The sequence below is a fragment of the Nycticebus coucang genome, chromosome 3 (genome assembly GCF_027406575.1).
Source record: "Nycticebus coucang isolate mNycCou1 chromosome 3, mNycCou1.pri, whole genome shotgun sequence".
Lineage (NCBI taxonomy): Eukaryota > Metazoa > Chordata > Mammalia > Primates > Lorisidae > Nycticebus > Nycticebus coucang.
The window spans coordinates 5745299-5772212 of NC_069782.1; the positions used below are offsets into that span (position 1 = coordinate 5745299).

At 52.1% G+C, this 26914-nt stretch overlaps 1 protein-coding gene across 3 annotated transcripts; it reads left to right on the forward strand.

The window, feature by feature from the left end:
• Window positions 1-7754: 7754 nt before the first annotated feature.
• On the forward strand, window positions 7755-26504 carry TTLL12 (tubulin tyrosine ligase like 12). Of its 3 annotated transcripts, none has more exons than XM_053582982.1 (14): window positions 7755-8488; window positions 11714-11868; window positions 13840-14038; window positions 14764-14923; window positions 15010-15143; window positions 17605-17681; window positions 18973-19089; window positions 19170-19364; window positions 19634-19745; window positions 20529-20680; window positions 21061-21142; window positions 23718-23786; window positions 24350-24562; window positions 25015-25160. In XM_053582982.1, exons 1-14 carry the CDS (start codon window positions 8342-8344, stop codon window positions 25024-25026), a joined length of 1824 nt encoding a protein of 607 aa, XP_053438957.1. In that variant the 5' UTR covers window positions 7755-8341; the 3' UTR covers window positions 25027-25160. The 3 variants fall into 3 exon arrangements, with proteins under 3 accessions (XP_053438957.1, XP_053438956.1, XP_053438955.1); XM_053582981.1 differs by having other exon boundaries at window positions 7758-8488; window positions 20529-20620; window positions 24350-24488; window positions 25015-26504; XM_053582980.1 differs by having other exon boundaries at window positions 7995-8488; window positions 24350-24488; window positions 25015-26504.
• Window positions 26505-26914: the final 410 nt, after the last annotated feature.

The window sequence follows — 26914 nt, forward strand, 5'->3', positions numbered from 1 at the left end:
CTGGCTGGGCCCTCAGTGCACGAGGTGAGCCTCTTTTGCTCCACAGAATTAGGCTTCGTGTTTCCCAATTCCTCTGTTATCTGCTGTGCCCCGGCCATGCCCTGCTACCCTCTCTCCTCCCACTCGGGCTCCTTATCCAGCCTCTCAAGCAGCAGTGCGCCTGTGTGGCCTGTCCCTGTGCCCCTCACCCCTGCACAGGCCACACTAGCCAGTGAGGGTGGCCAGTTTCTCAAATTCTGCCTTCCCAGGGGACAGCCGTCTTGGCCCCTCCCCCAGCTCTGGAGTGAACCAGGCTTCAGGGCCCAAGGTGGAGGCCTGCCAGCATAGGTCTGGGATGCACGGATAAAGCAGAACTGAAATACAGGCCAAAAAGTCCCAGCTAGGACAGCCCTGGTGACAGGGAGTGCAGGGCCAGAGTTAGGAAGAGTGGCGAGAGGACAGAGCAAGGAGGCGCTGGGGCCCTGGTGACTTTGGTGACTTCCTGCCTCCTGAACAAACCGTGAAAACTCACTCGAAGGACGAAGGACGGGACCTCCTCTCCCTACCAAGGGGATAGGGTAGGTGCCTGGCTCTCCTGCAGGTCCCTCCTGCTGCTCTCCGCCCTGGAGACACAGGTTAGAGAAGGGCACAGGGTGGCAGAAAGCAGAACGGAGTGGAAGCTGAACGGTGCCAAGTGTCAGTCCAGAGTCTTGTAGGTCTGCAGGGAACTTCTGATTCTGCTGAGATCAGAACCTTAGACTCTGCACAGACCTGGTTCACCATGCTCTGGCAGTGGGATGACAGAGAGCTGCCCTGTCATGCCTGCAGCCTCTGGGCAGGTGCTGTGCTGTGTAGGCACTTGGCAAGGACCCTTCCTCCATGAGTGACAGGTATCAATCTAACCACATCTGCCTTTTAGTTGCTTCAAATATTCAAAGTTGTGTTTTCTCCATCATGTTCCCCCATATGCATGTAATGAAACATTGTGAAAATCACTTTAATAATAAACAAGAAATGAGTCTAACTACTGCTCTTTTATTCATCAGAGGTTATGATTGGGGGAGAAATGGTAGCCAGAATCCAGAAGAGGAAAAAAAGAAATGAAGAGATGTCCTGACATTACTGAGGGCTGAAAGTAAAGGGGCTACTATAACCTTCTGGGAAGCAAAGAGTGGGTTGGAGATCTGCGTGTGCAGAGGTGGAGGGGCACCCGAATTGAAGGAGCAGATGTGTTCCCAAATGAACCTCCAGAAAGGAAAAAGTCCATGTTTTGGATCTTGTTTCTCCTCATAACTAATATTATGAAATGAGTGATGTTCTTTTACAATGGGGATTTGATCTGGAAGTCCTGGTCACAGTGAACCTCATGGAATCCTGGACCTCTTGAAATTAGGTATAAAATGCTACGTGTGTATTCCTGCACACACATGTACACATTTCTCTGGGAATATGGCCATAGCTTTCATCAGATTCTAAAAGAAATCTAGAACCCAGGAAAAGCTAAAACAACTACTCTCCTCAATAATGAGCACTTCTTTACAGGCCACACTGGTACTTAAAAAATAAAAAAGAATAAAAAACTAATGAGCCCCCAAAAATAATAATAATAATGAGCAAGGCTCGGCACCCGTAGCTCAGTGGTTAGGGCTCTGGGCACATACACTGGAGCTGGCGGGTTCACACCGGCCTGGGCCTATTAAACAACAATGACAACTACAAAAAAAAAAAAAAAATAGCTACGCATTTTGGCAGGCACCTGTAGTCCCAGCTATAGGGAGGCTGAGGCAAGAGAATCACTTAAGCCCAAGAGTTTGAGGTTGGTATGAGCCGTGAGGCCACGGCACTCTACTGAGGGCAACATAATTAACACTGTGTCTCAAAAAAAAAAAAATAATGAGACCTCCAGGCATCAAACACTCAAAAGGAGAAGAAATAATTTTTATAAAATACACTATCAAGTATTTTTCCAAATAAATGACAGGGTGAACACCAGGTCACTTCTTGGTTTAACATGGTGACTTACAAGTCTAAAGAAGGTCAGGCACAGAGGCTCACACCTGTAATCCCAGCACCTTATGAGCCAAGACAGGAGGAACACTTGAGGCCAGGAGCTCAAAATCAGCCAAACAACAAATTGAGACCCTATCTCTACAAAAACAAACACAAAAATTAGCCACACAAAAATTAGCCAGGCGTGGTGGCACATGTCTGTAGTCCTAGCTATCGGCAAGGCTGAGGCGGGAGGATTACTTGATCCCAGGAATTTAAGGTTGCAGTGAGCTATGATAACGCCACTGCAATCTACCCCAGGCAACAGACTGAAGCTTCTACATATGTACCCAAAAGAATTAAAATCAGGGACTTGGACAGATACTTGTTTTTGTTTTTTGTTGTTGTTGAGACAGAGTCTGACTTTGTCACCCTGGTTAGAGGCAGGTGATATCACAGCTTACAGCAACCTCAAACCCCTGGGCTCAAGCGATTCTCTTGCCTCAGCCTCCCAAGTAGATGGAACTACAGGCGCCCGCCACAACACCCAGCTATTTTTAGAGACAGGGTCTCACTCTTGCTCAGACTGGTCTTGAACTCGTAAGCTCAGGCAGTCCACCCGCCTCAGCCTCCCAGAGTGCTAGGATTACAGGCATGAGCCACCGCGCCCGGCCCTTGGACAGATATTTGTATGCCCATGTTCACAGCACCATTATTCACAATAGCCAAAGGGTGGAAACAACTCAAATAATCCATTGACAGATAAATGGATAAACAAAATGTGGTCTAGGCATACAATGGAATACTATTCAGCCTTAGAAGGAAATTCTGACAACATGGCGCGTGGATGAACCTGGGTGACCTTATGCTAGGTGAAATAAGCCAGACACAAAAGGACAAATTCTGTATCATTCCACTTCAATATCTCTAGCAAATTCACAAAGACAGAAAGCATGATGGTGGAGGCCAAGGGCTGGGAGAGGAGAGAATGGGGAGCTGGTGTTTACTCAGTTTTGGTTTGAGAGGTGAAACAGTTCTGGAGATGGTGGTGATGGTAATACAACAATGTGAACGTACTGGGGTTTTTTTATTTTATTTATTTATTTATTTTCAAGACAGAGTCTCACTATATCACCCTCAGTAGAGTTCTGTGGCATCACAGCTCACAGCAACCTCAAACTTGTGGTCTTAAGCGATTCTCTTGCCTCAGCCTCCCAAGTAGCTGGGACTACAGGCGCCCGCCACAGTGCTCGGCTATTTTTTGGTTGTAGTTGTCATTTTGTTTGGCAGGCCCAGACTGGATTCAAACCCGCCAGCTCTAGTGTATGTGACTGGCGCCCTAGCCACTGAGCTACAGACGCCAAGCCAACACACTGGACACTTCTACCAAATTTCTACTAAAGAATAAAGATAGGATCAAAAGGTTCAGCCTCTTGGAATGGATAATGAGCTGGCCTAGCTCACAAATGTGAGAGAAGTACAGGGTGCACATAGCTGATCTATTCCCCAGATCCCAAATTCAAGATGAATTCCGGATGCCCTGGAGAGCACGAGACCCGAATCTAGCTTGTTCTGGCCTTGTGGTATGAGAGTCAGGAGATGTGGCCCCTAATCAGTCTAAGACTAACCTGTTACACATTACGGTGTTTCTAGACTTTCTGTCTCTAAACTCTGTAAGAGAACATGCTAATCAAATTCAGGCATTTTAGCAAATAAAGTACAGATGCCATCTGCCTTTTCACTTTAAGATTAAGAGATTATGTACTTTGTAACACATTTGGACCAATGAAACTCACATTTTAAAGCCCTTCTTAAGTATCTGGTGGGAGGAGAGTTTGAATAATATGCCAACAGATCTGAAAATTTAGATGTAATGGACAAATCCCTAGAAAACTTGTAAAACACAAGAAGAAACAGAAAATCAGAATAACTGACATAGGCAGTCCTTGTCTTACGATGGTTCAATGTATAATTTTTCAACTTTACAATTGCGTGAAAGTGACGTGTACTCCATAGAAACTTGTATGTTGTGGCCAGGCGCAGCAGCTCACACTGTAATCCTAGCATTCTGGGAGACTAACGCAGGCAGATCACCTGAGTTCAGGAATTAAGCCTGAATAAGAGTGAGATTCTGGTTTCTACTAAAAATAGAAAAACTAGCCAGGTGTTGTGCTGGATGCCTGTAGTCCCAGCTACTTGGGAAACTGAGGCAAGAGAATCTCTTGAGCCCAAGAGTTTGAGGTTGCTCTGAGCTAGGATGCTATGGCACTCTACCCAGGGCAACAGTGAGACTTTGTCTCAAAAAAAAAAAAGAAAGAAAAGAAACTTGCATGGTTTTAACATACAATAATTTCGGTTTTAACTCTTAGTACAGTCGTCAATAAATTACTTGAGCTATTTAACACTTTATTCTAAAATAGGTTTTATGTTGGATGACTTTGACCAACTATACTAATGTAAGTGTTATGAGCATATTTAAGGTATGCTAGACTAAGCTATCACGGTTGGTGGGCTAGATGTATTAAGTGTACTTTTGACTTACAATATTTCCAATATACAATTGTTTATTGGATATAACATTCTCATCATGAATTGAGAATTATCTAAAATTGAACCCATAATTTAAAACAATTTGTCTCATCTGAGTACAGTGGTGTTTACAATTAATGAATCATAACTGGTTATAGATTTCTTTATTTTCCACTCTCACTGCTTCACTTGACTACCCAAAAATCTCCAAAAACTTTCCATCACTGGATATAGAAAAGTACATGCCTTAAAATGGCCAAGACCCTTCTGCAGAAGAGGGATGAATTGGAAGAACTAAACCAAGGAGACAGGAAGTATTACTAAAATCTGGAGAAACTGAAACAGTAAAGAATTTGTGCAGGGGTGGCACCTTTGGCTCAGTGAGTAGGGCGCTGGCCCCATATACCGAGGGTGGTGGGTTCAAACTCAGCCCCAGCCAAATTGGAACAAAAAAATAGCCGGGCATTGTGGTGGGCGCCTGTAGTCCCAGCTACTGTGGAGGCTGAGGCAAGAGAATCACCTAAGCCCAGGAGTTGGAGGTTGCTGTGAGCTGTGACACCACAGCACTCTACCAAGGGCAATGGAATGAGATTCTGTCTCTAAAAAGAAAGATATGTTAATTAGCTTGATTTAATCATTCTGCCATGTGTACGGATAGCATAGTATCAAACTATTCAATACAAATATAAATGATTATTAGTCAATTAAAAATAAAAATAAAAGAATTTGTGCAAAGATAAACTGACCAACTGGACACAACTGATCCTAGAAACAGCCCCACACTATTTGGATGGACAGAAGTGGCATTATACTCAGTGGAGGGAAATTAACTTCTTAATAAATAGTGATTGGAAAAGTGCTTATCCACATGTCAGAAAAAAATGGATTGAGTCCCTCACTCGTATCTTACACACATAATCAATTTCAGATGCATTAACACTTAAATATGAAAGAAAAACTTAAAGATCTAAGAGAATATATTTCTGGCCTTAGAGTAGAAAAGATTTCTTAAACAAGACAAAAAGTAGCAACAATGAAAAAAATATAAATTTCCCTACACTAAAATTTTACAGTTCCATTCTTCAAAAGACATCACACAGAAAAAAAAGAGAAGGCCAAATGGAAGAAGACATTTACCACACATATAGCTGCCAAAAGGTTAGTATCCGAAACATATAAGGAACGCCTACATACCAAAAAGCAAAAAGGCAAACCCCTTAATAAAAAATGAGCCAAAGGCTCAAGGAGTAGGGTGCCGGTCCCATATGCCGGAGGTGGCGGGTTCAAACCCAGCCCCGGCCAAAAAAAATCACAAAAAAAATAAAAATGAAAAAAAAAAAAAGAAAAGTTTCTCTTTAAAAAAAAAAAAAAAAATGAGCCAAAGGGCTCGGCACCTGTGGCTCAAGCGGCTAAGGCACCAGCCACATACACCTGAGCTGGCGGGTTCAAATCCAGCCCAGGCCCGCCAAACAACAATGCCGACTACAACCAAAAACTAGCCAGGCATTGTGGCAGGTGCCTGTAGTCCCAGCTACTTGGGAGGCGGAGGCAGGAGACTCGCTTGAGCCCAGGAGTTGGAGGTTGCTGTGAGCTGTGATGCCACGGCACTCTACCCAGGGTGACAGCTTGAGAATCTGTCTCCAAAAAAAAAAAAGAAAAGAAAATGAGCAAAAGATAGGATGGCCAGATACCATTTGAAAAGGTGCTCAATCCCTTTAATAATCATAGAGTTATAAACTAAGACAACAAAAACACAGCATGGTGGCACTAGGTTGGCAAAAATTTAGTCTAATATAATTAGAATCAGAGAAGATATGGATTAACGTATTAGATACAAATGGAGGATCTCTTTTTTACGTATGTAACTACCATAAGACATACCAGAATATTCATAGTATCATGCTTGTAAGAGCAAAAAGCCACTGGGTGCAGTAGCTCACACCTGTAATCCTAGCACTGTGGGAGGCTGAGGTGGGTGGACTATTTGAGCTAGGAGTTGAGACCAGCCCGACCAATAGTGAGACCCTGTCTCTACTAAAAAAATAGGAAAAAACTAGCCCAGCCTTGTGACTGGTACCTGGTACCTGGTCCCAGCTACTCAGAAAGCTGAGGCAAAAGGATAGCTGGAGCCCAAGTCTTTGAGGTTACTGTGAGCTATGATGACGCTAAGGCACTCTACCCAGGGCAACAGTGAGACTCTGTCTTTAAAAAAAAAAAAAAAAAAAGGCAAAAGACTGAAGATAAATCTGTCAGTAGAATACTGGAGTACAGCAATGAAAATGAATTAACTATAACCTCCTCCAGCAACAAAGATATATGTTAAAAAAAAAAAAAGTTTATTTCTTTGCCCGCAAAGGAGAAAAATGGCAGACAATGGTTTCAAATCCAAACTCATCCATTTGTGGGGATAAATGGCATCAATTCCTGCTACTGAGGAGTTCTCACTCCTTAGCCAACTTTCCTATCTGTGGGTGGGGAGTGGTTTTTTCTTTTTTTTTTTTTTTTTGTAGTTCTGTTTGTAAATTCTATTAATAAAAATTGTGCCTCACTGTAAATAAAAACTTAAGTTCTGGATTTCCATTTCTCAGAAGCTTATTATGAAACTGAAACTTCCACAAATGTTGACTTTTTCTTTCCATCTTGGAGGCCAAAGAAATACCACACACCAGAAGACATAATTCTAACTCAGAAGCATCGTACCTACTTTAAAAGTAAGTAGATTGCCTCCAAAATCAAAATGCACAGAGCTGCAGAAATGAGTTTACATTATCATTCACCTTCGTGAATCTTGACTCTTCATATAATCAAATTACTTTTCTTGCAAAAAAATTACTTCTATATGACAGTAATGTGTTTTTGTCTGCACCACTCACCAACTGGAGTTTGGAAATTTGAGCCATTGCCAACCCGTGAGCAACTCCTCTAAATTAGTGCTTTTTGTTCAAATTCAGTTCAAAAATGTTAAGTCAAAACAGCAACTGAAGCACCAAAAGAAAAGTTCAGTCTTTCTCGGCAAATTACAAATAATTAGAAAAGCTCAAACAGAAAGACAATGAAACGCACCCCTAGGACCCAACAGAACTGAAAAATAAAATGAGGAACTTTCACAATTCTGTAACTACACATTTTTTTCCTTCTAGACATGGGGTCTCCCTCTGTTGTCCAGGCTGCCAACTCCCGGTTTCAAGCGATCGTCCCACTTTACGAGTAGCTGACACTACAGACGCCCGCTACCGGGCTCAACTTGACTTGGGAAAAAAAAACTATTTTGATAGGACATCCGGTTTTCATTGGATACATTTACATTCTGAATCCAAATACTGTATAAAGAAATCGAGAAGACCACGATTTTGCATCACCTAAATTTGGCGACGCACTGAAAGAGTCAGCAAGGCGTCAAAACGTGGGTAGTGCAGCGGTGCTCGGGCCTGGCTTCCGGACGTTCTCTCGTCTCTTCCGGTTCCCACTACGCGGGGCGCGGGCAGCCCAGCCTCCCGGCATTCCCTGCGACGGCCTCAGGTGCGTGCGAAAGACACCGCCCCCGTCGGGCGCGCGTGCGCACACGCAGGCACTTCAAGACACTGACACACACGCGGGGACCCAGTGCACAGGACCCTGCTCTCACGCTCTCAGCCTGCGGATACACTCGGCATCTCTGGTCCCCTACCTTGGCGACCCGGGGATCCGTGGCGAACAGGCGGAGGGCGGGACGAGGCAGGGCCCGGGGAGAGCTCGAGAAGGAGGGCGGGGCCCGCAGCGCTGGCGGGCGGGCCGCGTCGTTAGGGCCGGGCCCACGGGCGGCGGCGGTGGCGCTGGAGTTGGCTGAGGCGGGGGTGCAGGCGCCATGGAGGCCGAGTCGGGGCCGGAGAACCCTCCCGAGGAGGGCGCGCGGGCCCTGGCTGAGTTCGCGGCGCTGCACGGCCCCGCGCTGCGCGCCTCGAGGGTCCCCGAGCGGTACTGGGGCCGCCTCCTGCACAAGCTGGAGCACGAGGTGCGGGGACGGGCGCGGCAGCTGTGGGCAGGAGGGCGACTGAGGGGCCGGGAGGCGGAGCGCGGACGTCCCTGAGGGAGGTGAGGCTGGGGACGCGGGCGCCGGTGTGAGCTACGCCTTAGCAAAAGAAAAAAAGGAGCGGTTTGGAAGAGCGACCGCAGGAGAGTGCTATCTGTGGCCAGGCTCCTGCCGGGGCTGCGGTGGGAACTTGGATCCAGAGTGTGCCAGCCCCGGAGCTGAGCCCACACACCCCAGCCCCGCGACAGCCCTGTAAAGAGTCGGATTCATCTCCCATGGGGACAATAGGGGCTTCGTGAGTTTGTGCAGCTTTAATTGGTTGGTTCTTAGAATCCTTCCGTGTTTCCTCATTTGCCTTAAGCCTCTGGGCCCCATCTTTTTGCAGATGAAAGGAAACAGGCTGTGGGAAGTGGGGAAGGAATTCAGAGGGAAATGAAAAGAGCTTTGAGGCTTCTCGGTTCTCCCTTTTTGTGAGGACTGAGACAAACCCTGGCGGAGGTAATGAAGTGGAACCCCAGGGCCAAGAACAGGGTGGCCCCGGAGGGAACCAGAAGCCCGAGCCTGGCTGCTGGGCAAGCCCAACCCTCTCTGAACCAGTTTCTGTCTTTATGTATCCCTGGTTGGACAGGAACTTTCCTGCTCAAAACGCGGAGATAACTTTTAAAAAGGAACTATTTTGCCCATAAGACTTGTGCCCTCACTTCTGCCACCATTTCCTGAGGACTCGCCCTGGTCCCAGGCCTGGGCTAGGGTAGAAGGAAACCCCGGTTTGATAAAGAAGATAAAGCATCCCTGTGTATTGGGTGAAAGGGGCATAGTGTGGGAGTGCTCCCGCTTCTGCCCAGCCAGTCCCCACAGGCAGTAGCCGTGCACCTAGCGGGTCACAGGTCACTGGCCCTTTTGAGCGCTTGTCCCCATGTGAAAAGGGAATGGTGAGACTGGAGCATCTGGCTTCCACAGTGGTTGGGGGGTGGCATGAGAAGTAAACTGCAGTCAGTGCCTGGCGCATAGAAGGTAGTGGCCACAGTGGCAGGTCCCCTCTGCCCAGGCTGCCATGGCTGCTGGTGCCCTACTGAGGGGAAGCATTGTTTTTCTGTGACCCTCCTGAGCCAAGCCATTACAGGCAGAGCTGAGTCACCACTTCACCGGGCATAAACGTGCAGCCAGTATTCCTGCCTGAAGGTGCCTGCTGCTGCCCGCCCAGGTGTGGGGGAGGGCACACACCTGCACAACAGGCACCTGCTACCACTGGCTGGGTCATGCCTGAGGTTAGTTCCCTTAGGATGGATGGGGAGATGTGAAAGGATGGTTTGGGGGGTGGAGGTTGTTGGTTTTTTTCAGCACCCTAAAAGCAGAACTATTGTTTAAGAGTCAGGATCTTGCTCTGTTGCCCATGTTAGAATTCATGGGCTCAAGCAGTCCTCCTATCTCAGTCTCCTAAGTGGCTAGGACTGCAGGCACATGCCACCGCACCCAAGTTTTAAAAAAATTTGGAGTTGGGATCTTGTTATGTTACCGAGTCTGGTCTTGATCCTGACTTCAAGCTAATCCTGTTTCAGCCTCCCAAAGTGCTGGGATTACATGAGCCACCATGCCTGGCCAAAAGGATGTTTTAAAAATAAGTGTCTACTTAATTGCACAAACTTTGCAGTTGTAAAACCATTCCCCTCTCTTGTCTCCTTAGGGCTCTTCCAGTCCTGCCATGGAGGGGTTGTAGTTATCCCCATTTCACAGCTGGGAGAAGCCCAGCCCATGAGGAAGGCCCTCTGTCCCTTAGCCTTACACTGCCCCCACAGTCCTCAGTAAGGTTTAGGAGGAAGGCTGGGCATTTGGGGTGCTAGAGTGAAGTCCAGGGTATGGATTCCAGACCCCTAAGCCTCTCCTAATCTCTTTAAAGGGGAGAGTAAGGCAGTGGCCTTAGCAGGGCCACCGAGAGTGGTAAAGGAGAAGTTGAGGTTCAGGCCACCTGCTCCCAGGAAGCGTCTGAGCTCCCCTGTCTTTGAGGTGATCCCTGGTCTCTTCTGGATGTGGGTGCCACCCCTCCTGGCTCCTGGGCGTTCCTCTACCACCCCTAGCCATGTTTACATCTCCCCTTGAGATATAAAGATGCTGTCTCCTCACCCATGAAGTTTTCCCAGGCCCCAGAGCAGTTTACCTGATACCCAGATGGCCTGGACCTCATTCAGCTACCACCGGCTCCAGGCAAGCTCAGGAGTGACTCATCCCCACACCAGCACACAGTAGCTGGGTGTGCCTGAGTAGAAAGCTGGCTTTTTCCAGTGGCCATTCTCAGAGTGGTGAGGAGCAGGTTTGCAGGAGGGACTAGCCTTTGCTGAATCCTGGCTGTGTGCCAGGGACATCATGCCCGCACAGTGAGGAGACTGAATATCAGACCTGCAAGTGCTTTCAGAGCATGTGTTAATCATTTAATCCTCTATTAACACTTTGAGTAGGTTGTTACTCCTATTGTAGGGAGGAGGAAACAGGCACAAGGTGGTAAAGTAACTTGTTCAAGGTCACACATCTAGGAATTGGTGGAGCCATACTGCCTAGCTCCAGAATCTATCAGAGCCCCCCTCCCATCCACTCCTGCCCCAGCCTATGATGGACACTGCAGGAGTGGCGGGGCCCGTGGCCCCTCTGGCTCCAGATGGTGTGAGAAGAGGCCAACCTGTCTTCTTTGCTGGGGAAGCTCCAGGACCAAGGCCCTCACTGCAAGCCTGGCTGCTGGTGGGGCTGGCAGGAGATGGAGGAAGCTGCCCTGTGGGTTGCCTCCGCTATCCTGGTGTTGGATGGGTTTTATGATGAGAAGGAAATTGGGGTGTACTCCCTGGCCTCAAGATCCCGACTCTTCCATCACCCTCCACTGTGATTGGAGCCCTCTTCCCACCTGGGCCTCTTTTCCCTGTGAAGCAAGTAGCTGGACTAGAAGGAACAGCACTACAGGAGCAGTTCTGTCTCCAAGTGTGGTGGCCTATGGGGCGAGGGGCCTTGGGCGGCAGTTCAGTTTCCCTTGTGACTGATTTCTCTGGCAGCCTCAGTTTGCCCACCTATAAGGTGGTATGGGTAGCTGTAGTACATAGGCCCTGGTCCTCTGAAGGAGTCAGGTTTGTCCTTGAGGCCTGGCTGTGGCCCCCTCAGTGTCCTTAAGGGGTTGGGATGGGGTCTCCTGCCCACACCCATGGGTGACCTTGCTCTGGCCCCCAGGTTTTTGACGCTGGGGAAGTGTTTGGGATAATGCAAGTGGAGGAGGTGGGCGAGGAGGAGGAGGCGCAGAAGAAGCAACCCAACCCAGGCAGCGAGCTGTGCTACAAGGTCATTGTGACCAGGGAGAGTGGGCTCCAAGCAGCCGACCCCAACAGGTAGGAGCTGTGGCTGGGGCTGCTCCATACTCTCAGGGCTTGTTTTCCTGTTAGAGATTTTGCCAAGATCATCACTATTGGGGAAAAAGTGATGGCTGTCAACACTCGTGCTCCCTGTGTGCCAGACACCTGGCTGGATTTTACCCTCAGCATCGCGCATGTAGCCAGCTAGGTTTCCATCAAGGCCTCGGAGCAGTGTCCATGTTAGTACTATCTTAGTCCTGTGGTGACCGGGTTGACTAGATCCTGAGGGCACAAGTGGAGACTGTGGCATTGCAGTGGTCCTGCCACAGCATGTCAGGGGTTCTGAGTTTGCTAATGAGGAAAGAGACACAGAGAGGAGGGCTTCCCCATGGTCACTTGCTGCCGGAGGGTGCGGGTGTTAAACCCAGATCAGCCTTTCTCTGAGTTCTTCCTTGGTCCTAGTGGACCTGATTCTCTAGCGTGGGCCCTGGGAAGCAGCAGAGCTGAGGCTAAAGTCCAGGCATCTGAAAGGGGCTGTCCTCAGGCAGAGCAGGCCTACAGGTCTCCCTGCAGAAGGCATTGTTGAAGCCTTGAGGAAACTTCCACCTCCCAGCTACTCGGGGCTGAGGCAGAATTGTTTGAGCCCAGGAGTTTGAGGTGACATTGAGCTAGTCTGGGTGGCAGAGTGAGACCCTGTCTCAAAAACAAATAACAAAAAAAAACTCTTCTGGTCTCCAAGGGTCACTGGGTCTCTATGTCCACACACAGCTCTCTGGCACGGTCTGGTCTCCTGCAGAGCAGCTCCAGCCATGAGTGGGTGACAGCGGATACCTATCTAGTCATACAGACAGCCCACCACCTACCCCCACATGGTCTGCTCTCAGCCTGTGCCACAAAAGGGCCATCCTGGAAAGTCAAGGTCTCTTTCTGGCCTAATCATACACACTGCCACCAGCCAGGGTCAGGAGAAGCTAATTTCAGCTCCACCTGCTCCTGCGCCTTTCTGTCCCCAGGCCTTTGTCCCCTGAGCCTTCCTTGATTGCCCATCCCCAGGGAATTCCTCCATCCTGTTCTCCACACCTGCCTGCATGCACTAGACCCCATCACATTGCCTGGAGTCACCCCCAAGGGTAGGACTTGGAAGTCCTGGCTCTGCATGCTGTATCATGGAGTCACCAGCTCTGAGCACAAAAGTGGGAATAAATCTTCATTTATTTTAGGATTTGCAACAAGCACAGCAAACATAAGCATAGTAAAATAAATACTGGACTTCTTCCCCTGAGAACTGGGATGTTTGCTGTTCCTTTCATCTTAATAGAGTCCTGCGGCCAACAAGGGGCTGCTCTGCTTGTCAGGGCCCTGGCACTGGAGCCTGCTGGTCTACAAGGATCTGGGACAGTTGCTGGGTATGGCCTTAGACCTGCCATAGCCATGTCCTATCTTGTGGGAGCTGTGTAGCTGGTCCGCTTGGGCTTTTCTGGGGAAGTCAGCATGTGGGCTATCTCTGTGTGGTAACTTAAAGCCTGTCCTACAGAAAGGCTGTGTTCCTCCCCCCAGAGCATGTGTGTACAAGCTCTGTATAGCAGTTCCTGTGCGTGCCACCTGCCACTGCCTTGCCTTTGTTCCTGCCGTGTGCCAGCCCCGTAGGGAGCACAGACCCATCCTCCAGTGTCTCAGAGTCCAGCTGAGGACACTCAGTACTAGTGATTGCAGTTGGCATGCATGTGTCTGTTCTCGTTTGGGGCTTAGGACAAGCTGGTGAGTGGCGGTAGAGACCTGTGCTGCCCTGTGTGAGGGCCACACAGTGAGTGAGTGGCAGAGCCAGGACATGACCCAGGCACTCTAGACTCTGTGGCTGCATGGCCATGGTGCTAGGGAGACCAAGTCTCGGGGAGGTTGGGTGCCAGGTCCCGGGCACAGCCCCAGGTCCTCTCCCTGGTCCTTGTCTTCCCCCTTCCCTTCATGCCCTGCCCGCCCAGCAGCCTCTTGTGTGGCCCATGCCCACAGCATCTTCCTCATTGACCACGCATGGACGTGTCGCGTGGAGCATGCCCGCCAGCAGCTGCAGCAGGTGCCAGGGCTGCTGCACCGCATGGCCAACCTGATGGGCGTGGAGTTCCATGGAGAGCTGCCAAGTGCGGATGCTGTGGCCCTGGTTCTGGAGGAGATGTGGAAGTTCAACCAGACCTACCAGCTGTCCCAGGGGGTGAGTGGTCAGCCAGGCCCTGGAGCAGGGAGGGCAGGCAAGGACCATCAGAGTGAGCAAGTTCATTTTCTCCTGTGGCTCCAGGACACTCACTGGGCTGCCCAGTGCTGAGGAGCTACATGCCTGCCGCCTTTGAGCTCACAGGCCACAACTCTCTCAGATCCCTGAACTTGGGCCCAGGTGACTCAGCTGCCTCTTTCCCAGCACCTCTGATTCTGTCACCCCCTAAAGCCCCTCAACAGTTCTTCTCCACCAAGGGGAGAAGTTGAGTCCCTCTAGTACATCCTCAAGCCTTCCTCACCCACCCCTGCTGGCCTCCCCAGACTCATGTATGTGCTCCACCCCTCACCACCATTAGCCTGAGGAAAGACACATGCTTGTTTCTTGTCATCTCACTCAGATGCCACCTCCTCCAGGGAGCCTTCCCTGACTCCAAGCCTCTCTCCCCTTGCCCTCCACACACCCACATGGCTTCTGGGCTGTGTGCTTAAGTACCATATTACCACATGGGGTGGCCCACTGTGTGGCACAGGTGTGTGTCCTGGTCTATGAGGGCAGGGCTGCTGGCCGGAAGGTCCTGGGTTTACTAAAGGGGATGCTGTGAGAGAGCCTGCGGTCTTGGTGAGGTGGGCATGGAGGTATGAGTGGTTGGTGTTTGGGTGCGTGAAGGGAGTTCAGGTGAGTGGGCAGATGAACGAAGGTCGCCACGTGTGTTCTGCCCGCAGACTGCCGAGGAGAAAGTGCCAGTCTGGTACATCATGGACGAATTCGGCTCAAGAATCCAGCACGCGGACGTGCCCAGCTTTGCCACTGCACCCTTCTTCTACATGCCCCAACAGATGGCCTACACGATGCTGTGGCCTCTCCGGGACCTGGACACAGGTGGTAAGTCTGATACCCATCTGCCCTGGAGGATGCCCTCAGGTCTGGCTTCCTGCTGTCCCTCTGATGGGCACTGTGTCTTGGCGCAGAGGAGGTGACCCGGGACTTTGCCTACGGAGAGGCAGATCCCCTGCTCCGGAGATGCCTGCTGCTGCCCTGGGCCCCTGCCGACTTGCAGGACCTCAGCCCCGCCACACCCGAGCCGCCTGCTGAGTACTACCAGGTGTGACCGCCTCTGCCTCCGCCTTTGTCCCTGGGTCTGCTTCTTGGAGGCTTTGGGAATGTTCTCCATCCAGACACCAAATGTAATTGAATGCCACTGCGTGCTGGGTGCCAGGCACCTTGTATGGGAGGTGGAGAAGAGTCTGGCTGTATCTGCGTGACAAGGGCCTCCGACAGTAGGCACGAGATGCCCTGGCCACACAACTTAGGCACCGGTCCCGGCTCCCAGGTGCTGGAGCTGGAAGTCCACTCTCAGAGGGTTGGGCGGAGCTGGGGTGCAGGTGGTCAGTGCAGCTCCTCTGGATGAACACTGGGGTCTTTGCTGCTGGACTTGGCCATGACCCTGCCTGGTCCCCTTTCCTCTTTTGGCACCTCCACACTGGGGGATGGGAGGACCCTCTGTTCACACACTGGAGTACGTGTCCCGGCACATAGCATGCCCTCCACAGGCAGTCTTTGTTTCTGTCACTGTTACTCCTGTCTAAACAGCCTCTCGTCAGGGCCTGCCAGGACTCAACCTGCCACCTCAAAGTGCCAGCTGGTGCTAAGGGTTTCTTTAGAGCTCAGGACACAGGGGTAGCAGCTGTGAGGAAACCAGAGTTAGGCCCCAGGGAAGGGACGATGTGGAGCATACAGGGGAGCAGGGACACCCTACCCTGACCCCTCCGACTTCCTGCCTCTGGGCCCTGCGCTTAGCATTCAAGGGCTTGCCCTACTGTGTTCCTTACAGCAACCTCGCAGTTCTATCTTATCTTCATTTTACTGAGAATGAGGAAACCGAGGCATAGAGAAATTAAGTAGCTTGCCAAAGGCCACACAGCTGGCGGGAGAGCTGGAATCCAGAACTAAGGGGACCTGATGGCTGTGGGCAGAGGCTGCTGACCTGCCCCACTGTGTTTGAAGTTGCCACACTCGCAAATCAGCTGCTCACTGGTGCCTCAGAGAGTCGGGGGAAGGATTAAACAAATTAACTTACTAGTGCGGGGAAGCACTGTCTGGTCTCAGCATTTTCATGATGCCGTGGTGGGGCGGGGGGAGCTGCTGTGGCAGCGGCCCTGATGGCACAGCTTATTTTAAGTCAGCAGTGATTCCACTGACCAGGTCTCTTCAGCCAATTAGATTGCTCTTTTTGGTCAGAGCCGTGTTTGAGCCTCCCACAGTGCCTGCTCCTGGCAGGTGCATAGTAAACAGTTGTCCGAACAAGCCAGTGAATGGCAGAGGGACAAACACTTCCTGGCCTTGAGGTTATTTGTTAACGGAACATGAATTAAAGTTAGTACTTTTCCTCAGGAAGCTGGTGCTGACCCGGAAAAGGAGACACGAGGCCACATGCCTTGTCTGAAACATCCTCTTAGATTTTCCCAGTGAGCATCAGGCTCATGCCCGGGGTTGCCAATGCTGCCATCTCTGGCTGGGTGACAGATAACTGCAAAACAGTAAACACGTTATCACACACAGCATCTGTGGACTGGAGCTCAGAAGTGGCTCCCCTGGGTGCTTCTTGCTCACGAGGTGTGCGGGCTGCCCCCTAGGGCTGCGTGATCTGAGGTGTGACAGGGCTGAGGACCTGCTCCCTGGTGACATACATACCCGGCGAGTAGGCAGGAGACTCAGTGCCTCACCATGGGGGCCTCTTACAGGGCTGCCTAAGTTCCTCAGGTCATGGTGGCTGACTTCTCTTGGGATGATTCATCGGGACAAAGCCAGGAAGAGGCTGCGGGCCCTTCAGGACCAATCTTGGAAGCAATGCTCAGTTGCTCTTGATGAGAAACAACTCATTAGGTCCAGTCCACGGGTGAAGTGGGTTAAGCCAGGGAGTGTCAAAGAGTTCATGGACATATTTTAAGCCACCAATATTGCCTAAACTCAGAGCAGTCCTTGGGACTCCTCTAGGACCAAGCACCCCCCCTCCTAGGACAGGGTGGGCACCCTCTAGGCTATCTGATTGGGAGTAGCATTGAGAAGATTTAAAATATTGTTTACAGGCTTGGCACCTGTGGGTTAGTGGTTAGGGTGCCAGCCACATACACTGGGGCTGGTGGGTTCATACCCAGCCCGGCCTGCTAAACAGCAATGACAACTACAACGATAAAACAGCCAGGCATTGTGGCGGGCGCCTGTAGTCCCAGCTCCTTGGGAAGCTGAGGCAAGAGAATCACTTAAGCCCAAGGTTTTGAGGTTGCTGTGAGGTGTGACACCATGGCACTTTACCAAGGATGACATAGTGAGATTCTGTCTCAGAAAAAATAAATAAATAAAATACTGTTTTAACACCAAACTGGGGCTGTGATCCGAGCCCCAGGATCCCAGGGTGGGAGCTGGTGGCAGCAGTCTACAGGCTCTGTCTGAGGGCAGCATGTGCCCCACGCCGTCACAGAAGCCTGACCTGCCAGGCGGGAGGCATGTGTTCATTCGCTCCCTCCATTTCAGTGTGTTTCTACCTCCAGTGTGTTTCCTTCTAGGCCATTTTGGAGGAGAACAAGGAGCAGCTGCCACTTGGCATCAGTCCAGTGGTACATCCCTCTGACCACATCTTCAGGTGTGTAGCCCCATCTCTGCTCCTGCTGGAACTCATCCTTGGCCACTGTCTCCCACACTCCCCACTGTTCCCATGGCCCTAGAACCGCGCCTGGCACACAGAAGTACTCTATAAGTCCGCTGCATGCTGGCAGCAGGCAGTCTGGGCATGGTGGTGACCTTAAGACCAGGGGTACCAATCTTAGGGTCCCAGAGAGGATGCTGCGGGAAGTGGGAAGATGAGCAAGGCTTCCTGGAGAAGGCAGATTTTAAACCCACCCTTGAAAGATACAAAGAAATAAGCCATGGGAATGCTGGCAGTGGGTAAAAGGCACTCCGGGCAAAAGGGTTGGCCTGCTATAGGTCCCCATCGCCCCTGTCCTCCCAGCCTGGAGAGTCATGTCCTTGATTGTGCCATGCACGGCTGCTCTGCCCACCTAGACACCTTGTGCTCATTTGATCCAAGAAATACACACAGCCAGGCCCAAGCACACCAGCCTTTCCTGAGGACAGAGGCTGTGCTGGCTGTGAACGCATCAGGCATCTAAAAAAGGCACCCTTTGGAAGGGGCCCTCCCTAGGAGTCTGCAGGTGTAGGTTGGTGAGTTATGGCAGACTAGGGAGGCAGGCTCAGGCTGGACCCCTCCTTGCAGAAGCAGTTGCTATATTCTGCAGGGAAGGAAGTGGGGTACAGAGCCTCACCCATCTGGTACAGAGCAGGGCTCAGGCAGATGCCACCACAGCCACAGCAGAGACTGGCCTCTGCCTTTGTGGTACTCTCCAAACCCCCACCCAGGGCTGCCCAAACCTGGTCCAAAAATGGGCAACATGCTCCCCTCTGCCCCTTCCACCAGGTCCTGGGGGTCTCCTTGCTGCTGGCCCCTGCTGGGCTCTTGCTGAGACGCAGTCTGGCTGTGACCCCTGCCCAGCGATCTGCGCCTCTGGGGCAGAGGCCTCATGAGGGCCATTTGGCATGTCGATGTGAGATTGGTAGTGTCCCCGCATTCTTTTTTTCTGTGTGGGAGGAAAGAACTAACATTTATTAAATACCCAAATAATCTGTTCACCCAGTGACAAATGAGAGACCTCATGGTCCTGTCCTACAGGTGGGGAGCCTGGGGATGCAGGGGGTGAGTTGCCTCAGCCCTTGGCAGGTCTGCAGAGGTAAGGCCTGAGTTCAGGCTGTCTCACATCAAGACTCAGGCTCCGGACTCACCATGGCCTGATTAATTTCAAAACAGGCTGAGCAGCAGCCAAGCTGGGGCTCCGTATAGGAGTGTGGGCTGCCCCACTCAGCTCTGCACCTCCCCACAGGGTCTACACAGACATGCAGCAGGTGCTCAAGGGCCTGACTCACCCACGTTTCACCTTCACCCAGAGTGAGGCAGATGCCGACATCCTCTTCAGCTTCTCCCACTTCAAAGACTACAGGTAAGGGCATCTCTGGTCCCCTACACCTTGTCCAGGCCCCATGCCTCCCTATGACCAGCTGTGCTTGCCTCTGCCCACAGGAGACTCAGCCAGGAGAGGCCAGGCGTGCTATTGAATCAGTTCCCCTGTGAAAGTCTGCTGACCGTGAAGGACTGCCTGGCCTCCATCTCGCGCAGGGCTGGGGGCCCTGAGGGCCCCCACTGGCTGCCCCGAACCTTCAATCTGCGTACCGAGCTGCCCCAGTTCATCAGCTACTTCCAGCAACGGGAGCAGAGGTAAACCCCAAGCACAGCGGGCAATGGGGACAGTCCCTCATGCTCCTGCAGCTCCCATCCCCATTGTGCAGCCTATAAACTGGCATGGGAACCATGCAGACTGCCAGCTTCACCCCAGGCCTCTGCCGGGGCTGCTGCTTCCGCTGGGACATAGCTCCCTTGGCTCTGGTAGACTCCTCCTTACTCCCCGAGCACCCCAACTCTGCTGCTAGGGTCCTGGGGAGGATGGACCTCAGGTGCAGCCCAGCCATCTCCCTCCACTCCCCCAGGGGTGAGGACAACCACTGGATCTGCAAGCCTTGGAACCTGGCCCGCAGCCTGGACACCCACGTCACCAAGAGCCTCCACAGCATCATCCGGCACCGAGAGAGCACCCCCAAGGTGGGCCACGCTCAGCTGGGGAGAAGGGGACTCACTGTCAGGGACCTCTGCACATAAGGCCAGGTGGTGGGGAGGCTCAGGGAAGGTCAGCAATGACTCCACCTGGGGCTGCAGTCCCCACCCTCACTGTTGCCATCAAGGAGGGGGCTGTGTGACAGACTAGGTGAGTGCAGGTGCAAGAGACCCTCAGAAGCATCTTGGGGGCATCTGACCTCCCAGTCCCAGCATGTACTGCATTGGATATGACTGCCTGACAGGAAAGGTGTGGCCAGATGTACACAGGGAGCCCCTCAGGGCCATGGCAAAGGTTCCATAGTGACAGGACATCAGAGGCAGTATTGGGAATGCAGGACATGACAGCCAGCCAGGCAGTGTCTATAGCAGTGGCACGTGTCCTTGAGCAGAGCCTAGAAGAGAATGCATTGCAAGGAAGGGCTTTGTCATGGTTTCAGGCATTGGGACGAGGTGGATGAGAGTTAAGGGCAAGGATTTGTGTTCCATTATCAAAACCTGGAAACTGGCAGGATTTGGTTTTTCTTTTTAATTTAAGTAGAGGTGAATGTAAAGAACCTGCTGCACCCTGAACAGGGTTTGAAAGGGCAGCAGGAGGAGTGAAGCGCAGCCGCAGTTCTGCCTTGTTGGCTCTGGGCATTGGTTTCCCCCGGGACGGAGGGGAGGGGGCCCTTGAGTGGGGCTCAGGATGGGCTGGGGAGCCCCAGGTGCTCTCTCTGACCTGGACCTGGGGAGCGAGAACTGCTGAGAGCCTACATTTGTGTCTTCCAGGTTGTGTCCAAGTACATTGAAAGTCCCGTCTTGTTCCTTCGAGATGACGTGGGCAAGGTCAAGTTCGACATCCGCTACATCGTGCTGTTGCGGTCAGTGAAGCCCCTGAGCTTGTTCGTGTATGACGTGTTCTGGCTGCGGTTCTCCAACCGGTAACTGGGGGCCTGGCAGTGTTGTGGGGTCAGGGACGGGAGGGGCCAGGTGACCGGCCCTTTTGACTTGGGCTGTGACCCTGGGTTGGAGCCCCTCCTCCATCACCCAGCCAGCATTCTCACATGGGCCACAGTAATGGACGTGAACGATCTTTCTAAAACAGGCAACAGTGTGTGAAAATTACAAGGATGGTTTATGGGCCTATGGAGATTTTTCCCAGTTAGCACATCACTCACCTTGACCCCAGTTCTATTTTTTTTTCTATTGTTACTAAATAAAATATTGTAATGATCCCAGTTCTAAGTGGGGCTCTGGGTCTCCCATGTGGACCAGGCCAGCTGGGGGAACCCACACATGTCTCTATCACCTTATCCTCTAGGCCCTTCGAACTCAACGACCTGGATGACTACGAGAAGCATTTCACAGTCATGAACTACAACCCAGATGTGGTGCTTAAGCAGGTAGGGCAGGTGGGGTCTCGGAGCAGGCTCACTAGGAAGCCAGAGCAGATGTAGACCTTATGTGAGGTCATACTTGCCATCTGGGCACACAGGCAAGTCCAAAGAGCTGCCTTCTGGGTTCTAGCTTTCAAAGGCAATTTTTTTTTTTTTTTTTTTTTTTTAGATAAAGTCATCTTCTGTTAGCCTCAGTGGAGTGCTGTGACAGCATAGCTCATAGCAACCTCAAACGCTTGGGCTTAAATGATCCTCTTGCCTCAGGAGTAGGTGGGACTATAGGCACCCACCACAATGCCAGGCTAGTTTTACTTTTTTTTCCGTAGAGACAGAGTTTCAATTTATGGCCCTTGGTAGAGTGCCATGGCATCATACAGCTCACAGCAACCTCCAACTCCTGGGCTTAAGCGATTCTCTTGCCTCAGCCTCCCGAGTAGCTGGGACTACAGGCGCCTGCCACAACGCCCGGCTATTTTTTGGTTGCAGTTCAGCCAGGGCTGGGTTTGAACCCACCACCCTCAGTATATGGGGCCGGCGCCTTACCGACTGAGCCACAGGCGCCGCCCTAGTTTTACTATTTTTAATAGGATGGGGGGGTCTCACTCTTGCTCAGGCTGATCTTAAACTCCTGAGCTCAAGGGATCCACTTACTTCAGCCTCTTAAGAGTGCTGGGATTATAGGTTATGAGCCACCTTCCCCAGCCACAGAAGCAGTTTTTAAAACAGCCATGCCAAGGGCCAGGCGCTCTGGCTCCTGCCTATAATCCCAGCACTGTGGGAGGCCGAGGTGGGTGGATTGCCTGAGCTCACAGGTTCAAGACCAGCCTGAGCAAGATTGAGACCTCATCTCTAAAAAATAGCCAGGCGTTATGGTGGGTCCCTATAGTCCCAGCTACTTGGGAGGCTAAGGCAAGAATCACTTAAGCCCAAGAGTTGGAGGTTGCTTTCAGCTGTGATGCCATGGCCCTCTACTAAGGGCGACAAAGTGAGACTCTGTCTCCAAAAAAAAAAAAAAACAGCCATGCTGTTCTAGGCTGGAGTACCTGTGCTGTGTTATCCACAACACGGCAGTGCACCTGCTGTGTGATAACAGGGACTGGGAGGCTTCCCAGAGTCTACAGCTGGCCAGATCAGTTCTCAGCCAGAGATTCCCCTCAGCTGCCTCATTGGGATAGAAGGGATTGCCTTCCCTCACTCCACTGTGAGCACCAGGACAGGCATAGGTGGCCCCACATAGAGAAAGCTGACCCTCCCCTAGCCCACATGGCACTCAGGCATCAGGGCAAAGCTCCTTCCAAGGTGAGAGTGGGAAGCCAGAGCTGGCCTGCCCGGACACCTGAGACAGGTGGGCACCCCCTGCACAGAAGCGAGATGTCAGCTCTGGGTATAGGAGGAGAGCGAGGTCACTGACTAACATCACAGAAGCCCTCTGACCTGCTGGCAAACAAAGTATTGAGCACCCACTTAACCCCACCCTGCTTGGCCCAGGCTTGTGGGTGCCTGACCTTCTCCCAACCCCACCCCCCGCCCGTGGTTGGCACTGCAGCCACGCCTTGATTCTTTCCAGCACTACTGTTCTGCCTTTTTAGGTGTTTGCATAAATATGAGTGAACTTCTTCTTCAACAGCTTTTTTGCTGAGTATATATTTAGATTTGTCTTTGTTGTTAAGCAGAGCTGGAGGGCATTCTTGTATTGTTTGTTTTGCCGTGAACACCTTCCAGGGCGCCTTGCCAGACAGTATCTAGAGGACTTCAGAAAGGCTCACCAGCTCTGGCGGTGCTGACACACACTCCCAGCGCAGGCTCAGTAGTCCTGTTGCCTTGTGTCTTGCTCTTGTCCTTGGCTGAATCGAAGGCCAGATTCTAGGACCCAGAGCCCCATTGGAGCCCAGAAGGTATTGGAAGTCATCCCTAAGGGCACCCAGGAACCCTCCCTCTGTACTGTGCATGAGTCGCCCTGGGGGTTAATCCCAGTGCCTGGGACTGTGTCTAGCAGGGCTTGAGTGTTGGGTTTCTATAAGGAACCTGTCCTGGCTTATCCTTAACCAAGAGAAACCTGAGCAGACTGCCACCTTACTCAGGTTTATTATGGGTAAAGTCTTGGGCCCAAGAATATCTTGCTGCTCCTCAGACACTTCTAAGCCAGAGCTAAGCATGAAACAGCTTGGCCCTGCCAATGAGGGTCCCAGCTCGACTGCCAGTACAGGGCATGAGAACGGACACTGGCCCAGCCTTGCAGTCGTTCACCCCTGAGCCTCCCGGGGCAGAAAGACTATATCTGCCAGCCATGCAAAGTCAGCTTGCTGGACAGGGAGCATGCTCCCATTTCACAGAGGAAGAAACTAAGGCTCAGAGAAGTTAATTCACTTGGCCAGAGTCACACAGTAAGATCCAGAGCTCAAACCAAGTCCCTTGCTTCCCATTTGTGCCCTGAAGGGCTGAAACCAGATATCCTCCTGCCTGTGTAGACTTCCTGTCACCCCCAGCAAGTGTTAGAGATTGCTGGCCAAGGCAGTGGCCTTGCCTACCCCCTGCCCCGAGGAGGCCCTGGCAGGGTGTGATGGGCCTGTGTCTATGGCAGGTGCACCATGATGAGTTCATCCCAGAGTTTGAGAAGCAATATCCAGAATTTCCCTGGAAGGACATCCAGGTGAGTCCCAAGTGCTACCAGGTATTGGGGGGTCAGGTGCCAGACTGGGCCCTGCAGGAGCCGCCCCTCTCTCGTGGCCTGGGTAAAGTCTATCTCTTCTGGATGGTCCTTTGCCATGGAGGAGATAACATGGGCTCCACTCCCTCCCACTCTGGGCCTTTGTGGGGTCTCTTTAGAGGGAGGAAGTGAGCTGGGCACTCCTAGGGCAGCCACAGGGCAATGGCTCCCACCTGCTCCTGGAATCCAGGCCATGAGGAGAGGTAGAGTGGACTGCCATGTCCCACAGTGAGCATTCAGGTGGTAGGCTGAGCTGCTCGGTGCAGGGGAGCCACAGGGTCTCTGCAGCTGAAGACATGGACAGATTTGCAGAAGATGGACACCAAGAATGAGGGGGCCATGGCCAGCTCTAGAGACATGAGGGTATAGGAAGGGGTGACTCTGGCCATCTAGGGGTCAGGATCCAGGCAGGGGCAGCAAACTCTTTACTGAGAGGCTGCTCTGGGCAGCCAGTCCCAACATCAGAGTCAAGCAGGCCTGGTGACTCGGCCTATCCTATTCCCCAGGCAGAGATCTTCCAGGCCTTCACAGAGCTGTTCCAGGTAGCCTGTGCCAAGCCACCACCCCAGGGCCTGTGTGACTACCCCTCCTCCCGGGCCATGTATGCTGTCGACCTCATGCTGAAGTGGAACACTCGTCCAGATGGTGAGAGGGGCTCCTGTGTCCCCCGGTCCAGACTACCAGGCTTCCCCAGCCAACCACACCACAGGAGAAAAGGGGTAGGAGGCCACTGCCCCAGACTTATCTTTTATCCTGAATGGGCCAGGAGGTCCAGGCCTGGGGGAGGCCCTGTCTCAGCCCACCAGGAATGGAAACAGCTGTAGCACAGAACACAGGGGTGGGGGCTGTGAGTGCATATGGAAGGCACCCTGTCCCCACATGGCCTTGGCTAGGGCTCCCTTGGTGTCAAAGCTCTCTCTCCCTGCCTCCCACTGGGCCCTGCATCTCTTTTTGACCAAACTGAACATATAAGCTTAAAGTGACAATCACTTGTCCCTGAGGCTGGAGGCAGCTCTGGCCTCTCCCAGAGGAGCAGGTGACAGGCCAGGCCTCCCCACAAAGCAGGAGTTCTGGGTCCTGCAGTTGTTCCAGCCTCCAAGGGGTCTCCAGCTGCCCTCCCAGGAGCAAGATGAGGAAGAGCTCTCACACCAGCTGTGCTTTGTGCCATCAGGGAAGCAAGTGATGCAGCCGCAGATCCTAGAGGTGAACTTCAACCCTGACTGCGAACGAGCCTGCCGGTACCACCCCACCTTCTTCAACGATGTCTTCAGCACCCTGTTTCTGGACCAGCCCAGCAACTGCCATGTCACTTGCCTCGTCTAGGCACTTGCCGTCCTTGTACCCTGTGCTGGAGGGTGCTTCCCATCTCAGTTCTCTGAGCTGCCTCTGAAAGGCCCCACCCTCCCCCTCTTCCTCCCTCCGGCCCCAGCCCCAGCCCCTGCCCCTCTGTCCTCCTCAGCCATGGTTCTGGCCTCACACTCTGAGAGTTCAGGGTCCTTCTCCTGCCCCTAGACCAGCGGTTCTCAACCCATGGGTCACGACCCACAGGAACTGTATTAAAGGGCCATGGCATTAGGAAGGTTGAGAACCACTGCCCTAGAGGGTCCAAGCAGGACAGACAGTGATGATGTCCCCAGGGCCAAGTGCTGACCCAGTCACATCCCATCACCACCATCTGTTGCATCTGCTCCTCTGCTAAGGCATTTCCTCCTGGCATCAGGAGAGAGTGTCTGGGCTGCCGTGTTTCCAGAGGATTGTGGGAGGGTTCTGAGAGGCAAGCTGGATTGTGCTGTTGGGGCCTGGGGAGGGGGTGCTTCAATTCCAGAGTCTTCGGATGTCAAAGCCTCACTCTGCCTAGAAGGCTTTGTGTCAGGTGCCCCAGAACAGCCTGGAGAAACCACTAGCCAAAGCCCTCTTATCCTTCCCCAGCTGACCAGAACCGTCACCAGCAAACATCCGGCTGATTTCCAGGCAGGAGGGACAGCACAATTTGTTAGCATTTCTTTCCATTCCCCAAGGGTCCCAGACCCAAATAGGGACACTCTTGTCCTGTTAGAATCCTCACCGGGCACTCTGCTGGGACCCTCTGGGGGTGGGGGTGTTGAGGCCAAGTGTGGGTAGCCAGAGGTTGATTCCAAGGAGAACTTAAAGTCAGACGCCAGCTCCTACCAGGGTCCACAGTCATACTGTTGGCTTTGTGTTGTTTTTAATTTGTGGGAGGAAAATGTAAAATTCTAGTTTTTTCCTAATTTTGTTTCTGAAATTTGGAGTCACCTGCCAGTGTTTTTGTGTGGCCGCAGCACACCTGGGCCCCACTCATGGGCAGGGGGTGGGCCTGACTCTTCAAGCAGTTGGAAACTCCTTTTAGGACCTTATGGTTTGCAGGAAGGCAGGGCTGTGGATAGTGGTGTTTCATTTTTGAAGCTAAAAGTGAATCTTTCTTGTAGCAAAACTGCACATGGTTGTTTTGCCTGCCCCCTCAGTGTGTTTTTGGGTGGCCACCATCCTCTGTTAAGGAGAGCCTCGCCCTCCCTAGTGGCAGCGGGCCCAGTCTGTTGTGCCCGGAGAGGGCAGGTACCTCGCCTCTGTTTCCCCCAGGAGGGCTGCTATCCTGCAGTCCCTTCTCACTGGATTTGTGCTGCAATAAAAGACTCCTCTCAGGTCTGCCCTCCTCTCTCTGGGGCCCTGCAGCCATGGGCTTAGCCTGGTGTCACAGCTCTTTCTCCTGCTATTGCTGAAAACACCCGAAGTTTGGTTTCCCAGGGCTGGGAAACTCCACAAGTAATGGATGGAGGGCTGAGGCCCTCCAACTGTGCCACCACCACCCAGGAGCCTCAGTTCTTGTGACAGCCCACACCCCTCCTGGCCCTGGGCAATGTGGTTGGATGGTTCTCCCTGTACCTGTCACCTTGTGCTAGGTAGGGATGACTCTAATCTTGGGTTCCCCAGGCTTGGGCAGGGCAAGTGTCTGAGCAGGCAGTAGAGGCGCCACCTGGAAGAAGTTACAACTCAGAAGGGGGAGCAGCTGGATTCTTCTCTCCTGTGGCCCTCAGTAGGATGACCACACCAGG

Bases quoted from the DNA above. Each gene is read 5' to 3' on its own strand.
- TTLL12 (XM_053582980.1), top strand. From the start codon at position 8,342: ATGGAGGCCGAGTCGGGGCCGGAGAACCCTCCCGAGGAGGGCGCGCGG. The intron at 19,365-19,633 runs GTAAACCCCAAG...CCACTCCCCCAG, and splicing joins TTCCAGCAACGGGAGCAGAG to GGGTGAGGACAACCACTGGA. The intron at 19,746-20,528 runs GTGGGCCACGCT...TGTGTCTTCCAG, and splicing joins ACCGAGAGAGCACCCCCAAG to GTTGTGTCCAAGTACATTGA.